General features: G+C 41.6%; 2 protein-coding genes across 4 annotated transcripts in view; one reads left to right on the top strand and one right to left on the bottom strand.

The window, feature by feature from the left end:
* The window catches only part of WRNIP1 (WRN helicase interacting protein 1), a 43,504-nt gene that overhangs the window by 7,272 nt on the left and 22,021 nt on the right, over positions 1-14,211 (top strand). For 2 of the 3 annotated variants that reach the window (XM_054985188.1, XM_054985186.1), the window contains one exon: positions 13,756-13,947. The exons of the other annotated variant lie outside the window; for it this stretch is intronic. In XM_054985188.1, the coding sequence (XP_054841163.1) occupies positions 13,756-13,947 (192 nt within the window). The remainder of the gene's footprint in view (positions 1-13,755; positions 13,948-14,211) is intronic. 3 annotated transcript variants of the gene reach the window in all.
* Positions 1-14,211, bottom strand: part of MYLK4 (myosin light chain kinase family member 4) — a 115,080-nt gene that overhangs the window by 99,877 nt on the left and 992 nt on the right. The gene's annotated exons all lie outside the window — the stretch shown is intronic.

Below are 14,211 nucleotides of genomic sequence, written 5' to 3'. Positions count from 1 at the left end.
ACGATCTGAACAGTAAACTCTGAATGGAACCATTATTTCAACTGTAGTGCCTGTTGGTGCACAAGGAGCTTGACTTTGGCAACGCATTCATAAATCCATCCTAGATTATTCTGTGGTTGCTCCCTCTTTATAGGACACCCTTTGCAGAAAGCATCTACTCTGTTACAATTTCAGAAAATATTCAGGAATGACGTTTCTAAGGGCGTTTTTTCTGGATACAGAGAGCTTCTCCCCCCGCCCCCCCCCATCTCCCATAATACTAGAACTCAGGGGCAACCAATGAAGTTGATGGGCAACAGGATAAATAAAAGGAAATATTTCTTTACTCAACAAGCAGTGGAAAAGAGCAGTAGTCCAGTAGCACCTGTAAGATTAACAAAATTAGTGGCAGGGTATGAGCTTTCGTGAGCCACAGCTCACTTCTTCAGATGCCATCTTGATCTTTACTCAATAAGTAACTAAATTGTAGAATTCACTGCCAGTGAAGATAGTGATGGCCACAAGCATAGATCTAAGATGGATTTAAAAGGGGATTAGACACATTCATTGTGGATATATCCATTAATGGCTATAGCCATGGTGAGTAAAGGGAACCTCCACGTTCAGAGGCCGTCCACCGCAAAAGCCCAGTGCTAGGAGGCAACATCAGGGAAAGGTCTCGGACCCATTTGTTGGCCCTATAGGGCAGCTGGTTGGCTACTGTGTGTAACGGGATGCTGGACTAGATGGATTTCTGTCCTGGTCCAGCAGGACTCTTCTTCTGTCTGAAACTGATCTTGTTTTAATTATATTGCACTGTAGAGCACAAAGGTTTAAAACATTTAAATAAACCAACTTGCAGTAGTTGTTAGAGTGTTGGACTAGGATCTGAGAGATCCGGGTTCAGATCATGGATGCTTGCAGGTTGACTTTGGACCCGTCATATGCGCTTAGGCTAACCTACCTCCCAGGGTTGTTGTGAAGATAAAATGAAGAAGGGGAGAATGTTTTTGGCTGCTTTGGGTCTTCAGTGGGGAGAAAAGTGAGATATAAATGAAGTCAATAAATAAAGCACTAGTGTGAAAAGGACAACTCTGGATGCAGAGTCTTGTGTTTTGGTGCTGAAGCACTTGAACAAGCAGGCAAGAAGCGTTTCCTCAAGGACATCCATGCCCACTCTAGAAAGTTAGCTAAAAAGCCCGGGCTGGTTATCAGCCTTGCAGATCACAAGGGTTGAAATAAAATGCATGTCTGGAATTCACACCTGAACCCAACATTATGAGTGTGTCCAAGGACTTCGCAAACTGGTGAGTTTTATTTGTTGGCCTTGGCTGCAAATTAAAATAAGAAAAGCTCTCATGGCCGTCTCTAATGGCCCAGCTGCTTAAATACAAGCCTGCAATCTGAGTAAGCTGTAGTGTGATTTATGACCCTTTAATGTGCGAGGTTTAGATTTTTGCTCGTCTGCCATGGGGCTCCCAATTTTGGTTGAGAGACAGCAGAGGAAGATCCATTGCTGTAATCCAAGCACAGAATAACTTGAGTGTTGCAAATAAACTTCGGGGCTCCCCAAACCAACTTTGGTATTTTCATGTGGGTAGCCATTTTTTTTTTTAAGAAAAAACCTTTGATCTAGGTAACTGTGTTGTGAAAAATGCTAGGTAAATGACAGTGCAGTGATATACAGAGTTACTCTAGCCTAAGTCTGCTGACATCAGCAGGCTTAGATTTGAAAAACTTTGCATAGGATCGTATTGTAAATGTCTGATGCGCTATTATTTAAGAAAATTGAGTGTGAAGAGTGCAAACCAGCTACCCTTGCACGGTCAGTGTAGATAAAACTTGGTGGAAATGTATTAACGTCAAAGGAACATGAATCCCCATGCTGTTTATATTATGTTTGTCGCCTTATTTTTATCTTTGAGTATTCTTTGTGTTTTATTTCAAACCTCATCATGACAAAAGCAAAGGTATTTGTAGTTCAGGCCTTGGGCAGATGTGCTGGGCCTTTCGTTTTGAACTTATTTGACAACTTAAATTCATTTGGGATTCCTTCTTGATGATCTTTTATTGGAATTACTTGTTCCTCAGAAAATGACCCGCATGTTCCACCCATTCTAAGAGTGCCGCTGCCTATCATAGATGGGGGGAACGTTCTCACTGTAGTATTTATTGGCCAAGGCTGGCTTTCAGTTTAGTACTGGTAGTTCAGACGGTGGGTCATTCTGATCTTCTCTTATCTGTATGACCGAAACAGGATGTAACTGCTTCCTTTGTAGGAAGTAAGTTGATAGCAGATAGATAAAATGTAATTGGGTATGACTTCCATGGAAGGAGGAGAAAAATCAAAGGAATGAATTCTGGAATACTGATGAACTTAATCCTTCTTGTGTGTCTTGTTGAAAGAAACGGTTTACATTTCTGAGTGCTAAACAAGTACAAGAGTTGCGTAAGATGGCCAGTTCAGATTTAAGAAGGAGAATTCTCTCTCAGTCCAGTCATCAACATTATTAGTCCCAAACTGGAAATTTTAAAGAAAATCCTTCCATTATGATGGCTGAATACATCCAGAACAAAGACACACTAAAGTGGTTTTTTTGTAGAGTTCACAGAGTGCTTTTGTGATACCTCATGGTTCAGACCCTATACACTGGTGGTCCTGAGCCGGTGTGTTGGGCCTTCCAAGTGGGTTTTTGGACCCACTGTGCTAGGTTGTGAGCTCCTGCAGACATATTTACTTAGCTGATTTTGGGGGGGATCTGCTGCTAGTGGGCCGTGTGCACAGAGCAAGGACACCACTAGCATTAAGTCCTCTCTTTCTTTGTATGCATGTTGAGAGGAGCCACAGGAAGCCAAGGTGAGGTCACTCAGTAGTGAAGAAGATTCTTTTTGAGCACAGGTAAGTTCGGTCACTCTGGTTGCTCCTTTTCTTCCTCTCGCATGACTGTGATGACAAAGGACTTCCTGCCTCATGTTTGCAGCTCCGTGAGTCTCATACTTCTGCCTGGTGTTAAAAGTGGGGCCAGAGTCTGGAAAAGTGGAAGATCACCGCTTTCCAATCTAGCAGCAGCGCTATAGAAATGTCATTCAGTGAATGCAAGGCCATTTCTAAACTGCCTACAGTAACATGCCAGTTGTCTTCAAACCACAGATTGCAACATAATATTTCAAAGAGTCATAAATTGTGTATGGAGTTCCCATGCAGTGTAGTGGTTAGAGTGATGAACTAGGCCTAGAGAGATCTAAGTTCAAATTTGTTTTTGACAGGAAACTTACTGGGTGACCTTGGTTGGCACAATCATTCTCTCTCAGTCCAACCTACCTCATTGGGTTGCCATGAGGATAAAATGATGGACAGGAAAACCACATATGGCACCCAGAGGCCGTTGAACAAAGGTTGGGATAAAAATGTACTAAATGTGTGAATGCTAAGAGAGTAAATGCCACTTTTTAAAGGACAGGAGTTGTCTCTGCTTTTGGAACCCCTCGGTCATTTATCTGTGGGAAAACTAATGATTTGCAGCCACAGAACCATATTCTCCCCAATGAGTGAGCCTCTATCCTACCCCTAGTTTCCAATCATGGAAGATGGACAAGGATATAGATAAACACAGTGTATTTTGGGAGTGTAATAGGGAACTTTAGCCTGTCTCTCTGACGAAGAGAACTGTGGTTCTCAAAAGCTTATGCTACAGTAAAGTTGGTTAATCTTAAAGGTGCTACTGGACTCTTTTCTATTTTCCTAATTGTATCTCTTGTAGAATTGGATATCCATTGACTAGCCAGGATGCTGCAATGCACGTTTCTCGTGCCTAGAATTCATAGTTAGCTAGGATGCTTCTTGGTTTTGAGTATCTCCATCCTACAGTATTGATTTTGCAGTTGGTATCTTGGGAATGTTGGCAATGGGGGCTGTGAAATGCATGCAGCAGCGACTTTCTTGGCTATTTAGCAACCCCGCCTTCTTCCCAGCTGGCTAAATCCCTCCGTAATAAATGTGGTTTCCCTAGCCTACCCCCTACAGGGCTTAGAAAGCAGCTAGTGATGAGAAGTAGTCATCAAATACAGCACAACTGCAGCCCCAAGGGAGGTGGGATATTGGTCCCTTGATTGTTACCAATGGATGGGCCACTGATGACTTCTCCAGTGAACAAGTTCTCTTATTGCACTTGACGAAGAGGGTTGTGGCTTGTGAAAATGTATGATGTAATAAATGTGTTGAACTTTAATTTCATGTTGGACGTTAATCTTTAATTAGGAGTTTAATGTGGAATGAACAATTTTAAACAAAGAACGGAAGACCTGATGCTTGGGGATCTTCTGTCTAGTAGCCTCTGCAGTTGTTGTTTTACTTCGACGGAGACCCAAAGTAGTTTACAACATATTCCATTTTATCCTTGCAACAACCCTGTGAAGTAGGTTAAACTGACAGTATGTGACTAGCCCAAGTTCAGTTAGTGCTCGGGTGTGCTGAATCTGAGGACAGATTCGGAACTCCTGAAACTGATTCTCTAATTCAGTTCAGTTATTTCTGAAAAATTCGGCTGTTGTTTTCTATGGGAAAATCACACTGGGTGCCATCTCATGGGCTGGGGGAGTCATTTTTCAACCAAACTTCACCAAATTTGGAGGGAACCTACTTATGACTGTTCTCTAAAGATCCCCCACCCCAGTTTCACAAAGATTGGACCCCATCAGAAGCAAACAGAAACAAGGGAAGGCCTTGTGCTTGTGCCTGATTACTGCTTGGTTCTGTTCTGTGGTGGTTCCCCACTGGCTGAACCCTGTGCCCAGTTGCCATGAATGAGACTGGTTCTGTTGGGCTAAGTTGCAACAGTGTCCTATACTTCTGTTTGGTTTGGGTGCAATGGACGTGATTCTCTGATGTGATGTTAGTCCCTCTGCTCCACTTTGCTTCTAGGGGAATTTCATTCTTGTGCTTCAGTTTGGTTATGTTCGGATTTCTCTGGGATGATCTTAGCTTGCATTTGGGAGTGTGCCTTAGCCATGACAGCCTTGCCATGTGTTTCTGCAACAGAAGTCAGCTTTGACTTTTTCCCCATAGGAAACAACGGAGTAGTTGGGGGCATCTTGGTCAGGGCTCCAATCTTCCTGAAAATTGGGGGGTCTTTAGAGGACAGTCAGGAGTAGGTCCCCTGAAAATTTGGTGAAGTTTGGTTGAAAAATGTTCTTGGGCCCATGTATGTTTGTTTGCTTAAAACTGCAATGAATAATATTTCCTCAGTTAAGTATACCTTAGTGCTATGCTTACGTGGAGGAAGTCTCATTGAATTCAAAGAGACATTCTGATTCTGTGCATGATTATCCAGAAGTTATATTTATGGTATTTATGCAATCAATGTGTGGGACATTCAATGTATGAGACATTCAATAAACAATACAATAGGCTATGGATTCCAGACATGTCAAATTCCAAATATAGAGATGAAACATTGCTGAAACAAAATATAAGTAATTTGACTTGACATACTAAACAACATGGAAACCATCCAGTAGAAGCATATCTACATCAACAGACAGTATGCAGTAGTATAGTCTACAGTCACTGTCCCTTTACCAAAGAATTGTCTGAGCCATTTCTTACAGCGCATCTGAGTGAAAAAGCCGTCCTGAATAATTCAGTTTCGCAAAGTTTATAGAAAGCCAAGAGAGTAGGAGCTCTCTGGACTTCTTCAGGCTGGCCATTCTTCAAGGTGGGGGCCACCACCGAGAATACTTTCCTCTTTCCATTCTAAGGGGGAGCAGGAAAGTGGGCAAGATTAAGTTGGTCTTAATCTTAGCTCTGTGTTCAGAAACATCTTCTTCCATACTGTCTCTGTAAACTCTGTGTAAGATGGAAGGTGCATTTTCCACCTCTAGAGAGATACAGTTTGCAGAATCCTGGAAGAACAAGAATAATGTCATAAATTGCTTCATCAGTTGACTTGTGATTCAGGGATAAATACACAAAATCTTGTAATATCCCCCATGCCACTTGTAAAGAAAAGCAATGGGGGGAAGTGGGTTTGGAGCAGAAAAATGCTGGGGGAGGAATAATCACCATTCACCATCGTTTCTTTAGTTTATATTCTTCCTTTGCCAGCACTGCAGAGTAGATCCCAGATTTGAATCTGGATCTTTCTGAACATAGTCTGATACTGTCTCCTTAAGCAGGGTTAGGTCCATTGAAGGTCCATTGAAGTCAGTGAACTTAGAAGGGTGTAATTCTGCATAAACTTGTACTACGCAGCTCTAACGGCTGCACCACACTGGCTCATAGCTTTCCTTTAATAAATCTACAAATAAATGGCATTGGAGCTCTGTTATGTGCATATGCATAATGTGTATAGTTAGCCACTCGGGCAACCTGGAGCAAAAATCACCACTTTCCTAGGGATGGTCCATTAGAGGAGTACAAAGCCACTAGACATTATTTGTAATGTATTACATAACTTCAAACATTACACAGGTTCCAAAATCAATGCACAGACTTCTTTTTAACTTAGATTTCTTTGGACGTTTGTGTGTTGGAAAATGAAGATGGAAGGAGGGGTTCCACAAAATGACTGGAACATGGCAAAGATTGGGTAGATAGAAGCATGTTGGGTAACTGGGAAAGAGTCTAACAGTTTATTTTTAAGAGTGACAGTGGCAGAATGTTGAACACTATCTGCTGTATATCATATAGTTAAAAAATGCTCTCCTTTTACAATCTATTTATGCATTTGGTTTAGAAAACCTCAAGTATGCCTTACACCTGTTGCATGTAATTAAGGTTGCAGTTGCATGCATTTGTACCTTACAGTAAGAACCTCTGATCGTGGAATGTTCTTAAGATCAAATATGCTTTGGGATTGAGTTGCAAATTAAAGCATCGGTACTGAACCATGAAAAAAATAATTTTTGTCCACAGTAAATCATAAAGAAACTATATTCCTGGTCTCATTGAAATTCCAACAAATGTCAGTTGTGGTAGCATTATGTACTTCCGTATCTTTTCTAATATCTAAATACACAGTGTACTGATTTTTTTTAAAAAATCTAAAAATTAGTGGGTTATACAAGTCCAAAGGTAATTTACAAAAGAGGGGAAGACAAAGTCTTGGGGGGGGGGACAGGGCCCTGGGCCAATGACTGCTTTCACCTGGTGGCAAAAGCTCAGTGCCAGGTGGCCATCTGAGGGAAGAACATTCCACACCCAGGGTACCACAACTGAGAAGGCCCTTTTCCTGATACAAACCAACCTCAGCTCCAAAAATCAGGTTAGACTGAGCATGCAAGATCCCAAAGATCTCCACCGACAGCGGGTACATTCAGAAGCATACAGCCCTTTCAGGTATCCAGGTCCCATGTGGTTTAGGTTTAAAGAACAATAACTAGCACTGGGGACTGGAACAGGCAGCACATGCAGGTGTTTCAACACTGAGAGAATTTGCTCCCTGTAGGAGGTGGCAGATAGTGATCTGCACTGTGTTCTTGGACAGTTGAAGGTTTTGAACCTTCTTTAAGGGCAGCACCAAGTAACTGAATATGGATGTGATCAGAGCACAGATGGCTGTGGCCAAAATCCTTCCTCTGAGGGAAGGGCCTGTTGGTTAATGTGCACTAAGGAGATCTGTGCCTCCATCTACAATCTTGACATGACCAGTAGTTCTAAGTGGTGAATGTGCTCCTTCAAAAGAAGTCAACCCCAGCCAGGAAAGACTAATTCTGCAGTCCCTGAAGGGTTGCAGCAGTGGCTCCTTTATTCCACAGGAGTCTTCCAATTGTAAGATCAAAACTGTTTGGAAAACAACCTATGTTATAAATGAGCTGGAAGGATTCTGCTTCTCCTGTTCCTTCTCCCAGGACCAGTAGGAAGCTGGTTTGTATACTCATGTGCATCCGTTTGTTTTAATAACAACAACAACAACGTTTGATTTATATACCGCCCTTCAGGACAACATAATGCCCACTCAGAGCGGTTTACAAAGTATGTTGTTATTATCCCCACAACAAAACACCCTGTGAGGTGGGTGGGGCTGAGAGAGCTCCAGAGAGCTGTGACTAGCCCAAGCTCCCCCAGCTGGCTTCAAGTGGAGGAGTGGGGAATCAAACCCGGCTCTCCAGATTAGAGTCCTGTGCTCTTAAGCACTACACCAAATACTGGCTCTCCATCATTTGATGAGTCTCCTGAATGCCTAACCTGACTGTGCTGAAAAGCATCCTGTGGTCTGGTCTGTGGCGTTTGCTCTTTTGTGTGTTGGCTCATTCACACAGCAAGTCGACACTTGGTCCCATAGCCATCTAGGAAAGCATATGAATGGGCGAATTGCCTTTCAGCGCCTAGAAGACTTTGGTCTAGAACCTGGACTTGTTGTTTTTTTTCTGGCTTCCTTTTAGCCGCAACTTTCCGACTTTGGGCAAGTTTTCCTCCAGACTACTGAAGAAGGAGATAACTGCCAGCAAGGGAACAAACTGCTACCCCTTTGAGTTGTCCCCGTGAGTCAGAAGCTCCATCTAGCAGAGGATCAGGTTCAGAGCACCTGCTGCAGTAATCCTGATCTTTGGAATATCTTTTCAAGCAGTGTTTAGGCTGTCAGCACTTGCCCACACCAGCTGCCAGAGATCTCTTCCCTTCTGGGTCAGATCAGCAACTGGAGGAAAAAGCTGGGGGAAGCAGCTTTCCTGTTCCTTATTAAAGTGTTTTTAAGAACACGAAGTTTCCCTTTTCATTATCCCGCTGTCATTTGTTTTGTTGTTAATAGGTCATTTGTAGACCTGTAGAAAGATGCTCATATGTTGGATGCAACAGGGCTTGATAGGCTGTTTTGCAGTAGCAATTCCCACTTGCCTGCTTTTCTACAAAGTGCATTATACTAACTTTATCCTATCACTCCTGTGCTTTCAGAGTTGCCTTGCTTTTTATTACAGGAATGAAACAATGTGGTTTTATTCAGAAATATCAAATACCTGATTCTGGTTATACTGACAAGTAAGTCCACTGTTGTGGCTTCCCAGACCTCAGACCATGTACCTGCCTATCGGGCTGGGCACCTATTTTCTTCTCCTTGGCCTCCCCTGATGTACATCCACCACCAGAGGACTTGTGTTGGTTTCTCTGCCATAGGACACTGAATCCTAAGAGTAGTATCTGGTTTGTAGACTTGGATCTTGTGAGCTGGCTGTAAGGGGATCTAATCAAGCTGTTTGAGTCAAATTCTAAAATATGGCATGGCTGCTGCCTCCTCCCCACTATCTCCACACATTCCAAAACACTTCTTGCTACTTCTCTGACCACTGCTAAACCACTTACTGCCCTGACAGCTGTTTCTCTTACACCAGTTGCAGTGAAAATTCCTACAGTTTGGCTGAAGAATGTCTCCCCCTTAGTGCCACTTGGGTTTATCTGGCTGTGGTTCCTTGAATAAATGACGACTTTGGCTGATGAGTGAAAAGGCTTTGGAGTTACTTCCTGGTTGCCTTTTTTCTTCACTTTAGTCACTAGCTCATTTTATTCCACAGAATCCAGATAGTATCCTCCTAAATGAAGTTTGGAGACCAAGATCAAGATAATCCACAGTACAATATTCCCCATTACAATCTATGGATGTAAAAGTTGGACAGTGAAGAAAGCTGACAGGAAGATAGTTGATTCATTTGAAATTTGGTGCTGGAAGAGAGTTTCATGAATACCATGGACAGCCAAAAAGAAGAATAAGTGGGCTCTAGATCAACTCAACTGAATTCTCCGTAGAATCAACTCAACTCAACTGAATTCTCCCTAGAAGCTAAAATGACAAAACTGAGATTATCATACTTGGTCACAAGACTCATTGGACAAGACAATGATGCTAGGAAAAGTAGATGGCTGTAGAAAAAGAGGAAGACTCAAAATTAGCTTGACTCCATAAAGGAAGCCAACAGTTTGCAAGATCTGAGCAAGGCTGTTCATGATAGGATGTTTTGGAAGTCTTTCATTCATAGGGTTGGCATAAGTAGGAAATGACTTGATGGCACATAACACAGACACAGATGAACTTTGAATGTTGCCCTGAACTTCTCTGTTGAAGGGCAGGATTAAAATGGGATAGATTCCCATGTTGTGTATATTGTCATCCTGGATTTTTTTCCTTCATGGTTATAGTGATTTTTTTTCTTTAATAGCACAAAGACAACGTAAAACTTTCAGGTATAACTCGCATTCTGCCTAGTTTGGAGGTTTGGTTGGCGAAGCTACCTTATACTGAACCAAGTTCTTGGTCCATCAAGGTCAATATTGCCTTTTCAGACAGGCAGAAGGTCTCCAGGGTCTCACAAGCCAGCTTCTTGTGTGAAATAGAACTTCATCTATCTGTTGTGAATTTATTGACAGTTAGTTACATAGCATGGCTCCAATTTCTAGCATTACAAGAGGGGAAGAAATTCTTCTCTTGCTTTCCAGGGCTGTTGTCTCCTGCTTTTGGTAAAACCCCACTTGCAGCATCTCCCTGCTATTGTGCAGTTGTGAAGTGCATCTGTCCCTTCCTTGTTGCCTCTTTGCTTCATTTCTGCCCACTGCTCTGCCATCACTCTCTTCAATTGCTATGTGGACTGCTCCCCCCCCCATCTACACAGTCCATTGCTTTCTTTTAAGCAATATTATAATATTATGCAATATTATAAAGGATTCCTTGGGTGGCGACGTAAGCTAGTTTTCTGAGCAGATTCCTGCTGTTGCAGCTTGTAGAATTCATTGGCAGGTATTAATGAGGGGAACGAAAAAGAAAAACTGCCTTTCTCTCAGAAAATCTCTTCCCTCTCTGTACTCCTGCCAAACATTCTTGTTTGAGTGGTATCACAATGTCAATGCACTTCTCTCTATTTTTTTTAAAAAAAAATGATTTTGGACTGGAATCTGGGAGGCCTGGTTCACATATTTACTCTTCCATGGAAGCTTGCAGTGGGACCTTGAGCCAATCACTTTCTTCCTGCTTAACCTACCTCACAGAATGGTAGTTATGAGGATAAAATGGAGGAGAATGATGATACAAGATGCTTTGGGTCTCTATTTGGGAAGAAAAGTGGCATATAAATATAAAAGAAGAGGAAGAGGAGCTGCCTTCCAAAAATTTCTCTCTGCATAGAATAAAGGATGCCTCCATATCACAAGAAAAGAAAAACATTTGATATAATTAGTAAGATTAGATCACGTTCAATTTACACAGCATAGGATTTACACTAGTGTATCAAACCAAAAAAAACCCACTTAAAATGTAGCCTGGAGGTACATAAGAAGAGCCCTGCTGGATCATCTTGTTACACACAGTGTCCGGCCAGTTACTCTGGAAGGCATAGATGCCTTCCCCTGATATTGCACCCTGGCATTGGTATTCAAAGATTTACTGCCTCTGAATATCAAGGTACCTTTAAGTCACCATGGCTAGTAGCCATTGATGGACCTATTCTCCATGAATCTGTCTAATCTGCTTTTGAAACGATCTATGACTGTGGCCATCACACCCTCTGGCAGGGAATTCCGCATTTTAATCACTCATTTTGTGAAGAAGTATCTCCTTTTGTCTATCCTGAATCCGCAGCCGATCAACTTCATTGAATACCTCTAACTTCTAGCATTTGGAGAAAGGGAGAAAAAGTTCTCTGCAAACTTGGCCACTGCTCATCCACAGTTTCAGATCATTTATGACCAAATTAGATTCAGATTCTTTCTTTCATGCTCACAGACCAACAGGTCATAAGCAAAACAGGTTCAGTAATTTAAAGTACAGGATAATACAATTCAATTAAATGGTTGATCAAATAGCCAAGTATTAATGACAAAACAAATTAAATAGCACCAGCCCCAATACCGATCCTTGTGGGACCCCACTGCTTATTTCTTTCATTTATCCCTTCTCTCTGCTTCCTATCATTTAACCATTTATTAATCCACAAGAGGTACCATTCTTTCATCTCATGACTGCTAAGCTTACTCAAGAGGTACCTTTTGTAAGTCACACATATATAATGCCTACTGGGTCACTGTTATCGACTTGTTTGTTTATGTTCTGAATAACTCCAAAAGGTTGGCTAGGGAGGTCTTCCCTTTGAGGTACCCTTTGAAGTAATCCAGTCTTCTTCAGGATACTGACTTATTCATTTTTGCTACAAACACAATATTTTACCTAAAATGGTTTTCATATATTGCAGAAGAGATGCACAGCTAACGGCTAGCCATCTCAAATGCAACTCACCATCCTTGTGTGGTGGTGTGATCTGCCAGGAATGTAATACAACTCTTTGTGTGTGGTTGAGGGGGATTGCCAACGTTGGAGGTGGAAAATATTGCCAGGCCACAGTTTGTGGCTGGTGGCTACATTTGGCTTGACAAAACACAGACTGTACAAGCCTGCAAAAAGAACTACCCAAAACTGTCCATAAATAATTTCTGGCACAAAATAATTGTGTCCTATCAAGAAGGCAGAGAGAGGAAACCAAAATAACCACCCTTTAAGATAAATCAACAGTTTGTCTGGCAGCCAATAAAGTGTACGTATTATATTTCGTTTGTGTAGGCCAAGTGTTAGTTAACCAGGAAATCATTTAACAGAGCATGCACACACATTTAGGATTCATGTCTATTAAAATTATGTCTCTGAAATACACTATTGATATGCTTAATACTTATATGGCAATACTGGGGGTTAAAAACGTACACACAAACTCAGCAATTCTTCATATGGAGCAATGTGGTAGTCGTTGGATGTTTTACATGCTTCTTAAAGATTTTTTTTAAAAAAACGTTTCAGTTCCTTCTGAGTATATTCTTAAAATATCAGCTACTAGTGATGTGCAGTTGTCTTAGCAGACAAAACCCTTAATAAAATAAACACCAAATGGGAGAACTCCTAAGCTTGATTATCAAGCTATTTCTTGTATAAAGGCTGCGCTTAAAGAACTGAGCGCCTGAATATGGGGTTTGGGATTGTATGACTTTATATCTACCTATCTCTCTTTATTCTGCCATTCCAAGGAACTCAGGATAGTAAATATGGTTTTCTCACCACTAGTTTATCCTCATAACAGCACGTGAGGTAGATTAGTCTAAAAGCATGCAACTAAGGTCAGCCATTGAACTTCATTGCAGAGTGGGAGTTTGAACTCAGGTCTGCCCAGACCTAATCTAATACACTAATCTGAGAGCCTGCTTGGTATTGTGGTTAGAGTGTTGGACTAAAATCTGGAAGACCCATGTTTGAGTCCTCACTTTGCCATGGAAACTTAATAGGTAACCTTGGGTCATTCATTCTCAGCCTAACCTACCTCACAGAGTTATGGGGAGGATAAAATGGAGGAAAGGAAAATGTTATTATAAATCTCTTTGGGTCCCCATTTGAGACAACAGGGGTGTATCACTATCTAAATTAATAAAAATAATCTTTATATGATACTGGCTTTCTCACTATTTTCTCAAACAGCTGCACTTTCTACTACAAGGGAAATGCTTTCGAAACTAAGGGGGCTTTCTAAACCAGCTTACCACATGGCACAAGGGTCTGCTATTCAATTAAAACCAAAACCTACAGGACTTAAGAGTTAAAGTAATTTGTGGCTCTCAGCAGGAAGGCTTTCCCCACACTACAATGATTGTACTAATTTCTTTCCAGTAGAATGAAATGGGGGAAATCAGCACCCTGTTTTCCACAATACAAATGCAGTAATTCTGTTCAGTGTGTTTTCCGTCTCTCAACTACATTGAACCTACTGTTTGCTGTTCCCAAAGCAAAATCAATATGCTGGCTCATTTCTTTGTTTCAGACTACGCTGGCACATATTATAGCAAAAGGCAGCAAGAAGAAAGGTGCAAGGTTTGTGACATTATCAGCCACAAGTGCCAAAACCAATGATGTCCGTGAAGTTATCTCCCAAGCCCAAAATGAAAAGAGACTCTTCAAAAGGAAAACTATCCTCTTCATTGATGAAATACACCGTTTCAATAAGTCTCAGCAGGTATTTGCTCATCTTCAGTAGGATGTACTGGAAATGTATTGTTTAGTATCTGTTTTTAGCCATATTGCTTTGGATTCAAATTTGTCTCTTTCTCTCTTGCTATTCTGCAAAGGAGCACAGAATTGCATGCAGGGGCAGGTGGGAGCAGTTCCATTTTATTAGAGTCCTGTGAGGTAGGTTAAGTTCAGAGAGCATGACTGGGCAAGGTTACCTTGGGAATTCACAGCTGAGCAGAGACATGATTCTGGGTCTCTCTGGTCCAAT

Source organism: Eublepharis macularius, chromosome 7 (genome assembly GCF_028583425.1).
Source record: "Eublepharis macularius isolate TG4126 chromosome 7, MPM_Emac_v1.0, whole genome shotgun sequence".
Taxonomy (NCBI): domain Eukaryota; kingdom Metazoa; phylum Chordata; class Lepidosauria; order Squamata; family Eublepharidae; genus Eublepharis; species Eublepharis macularius.
Note: the sequence above shows the minus strand (reverse complement) of the source record. Positions and strands in the feature narration are given on the sequence as shown.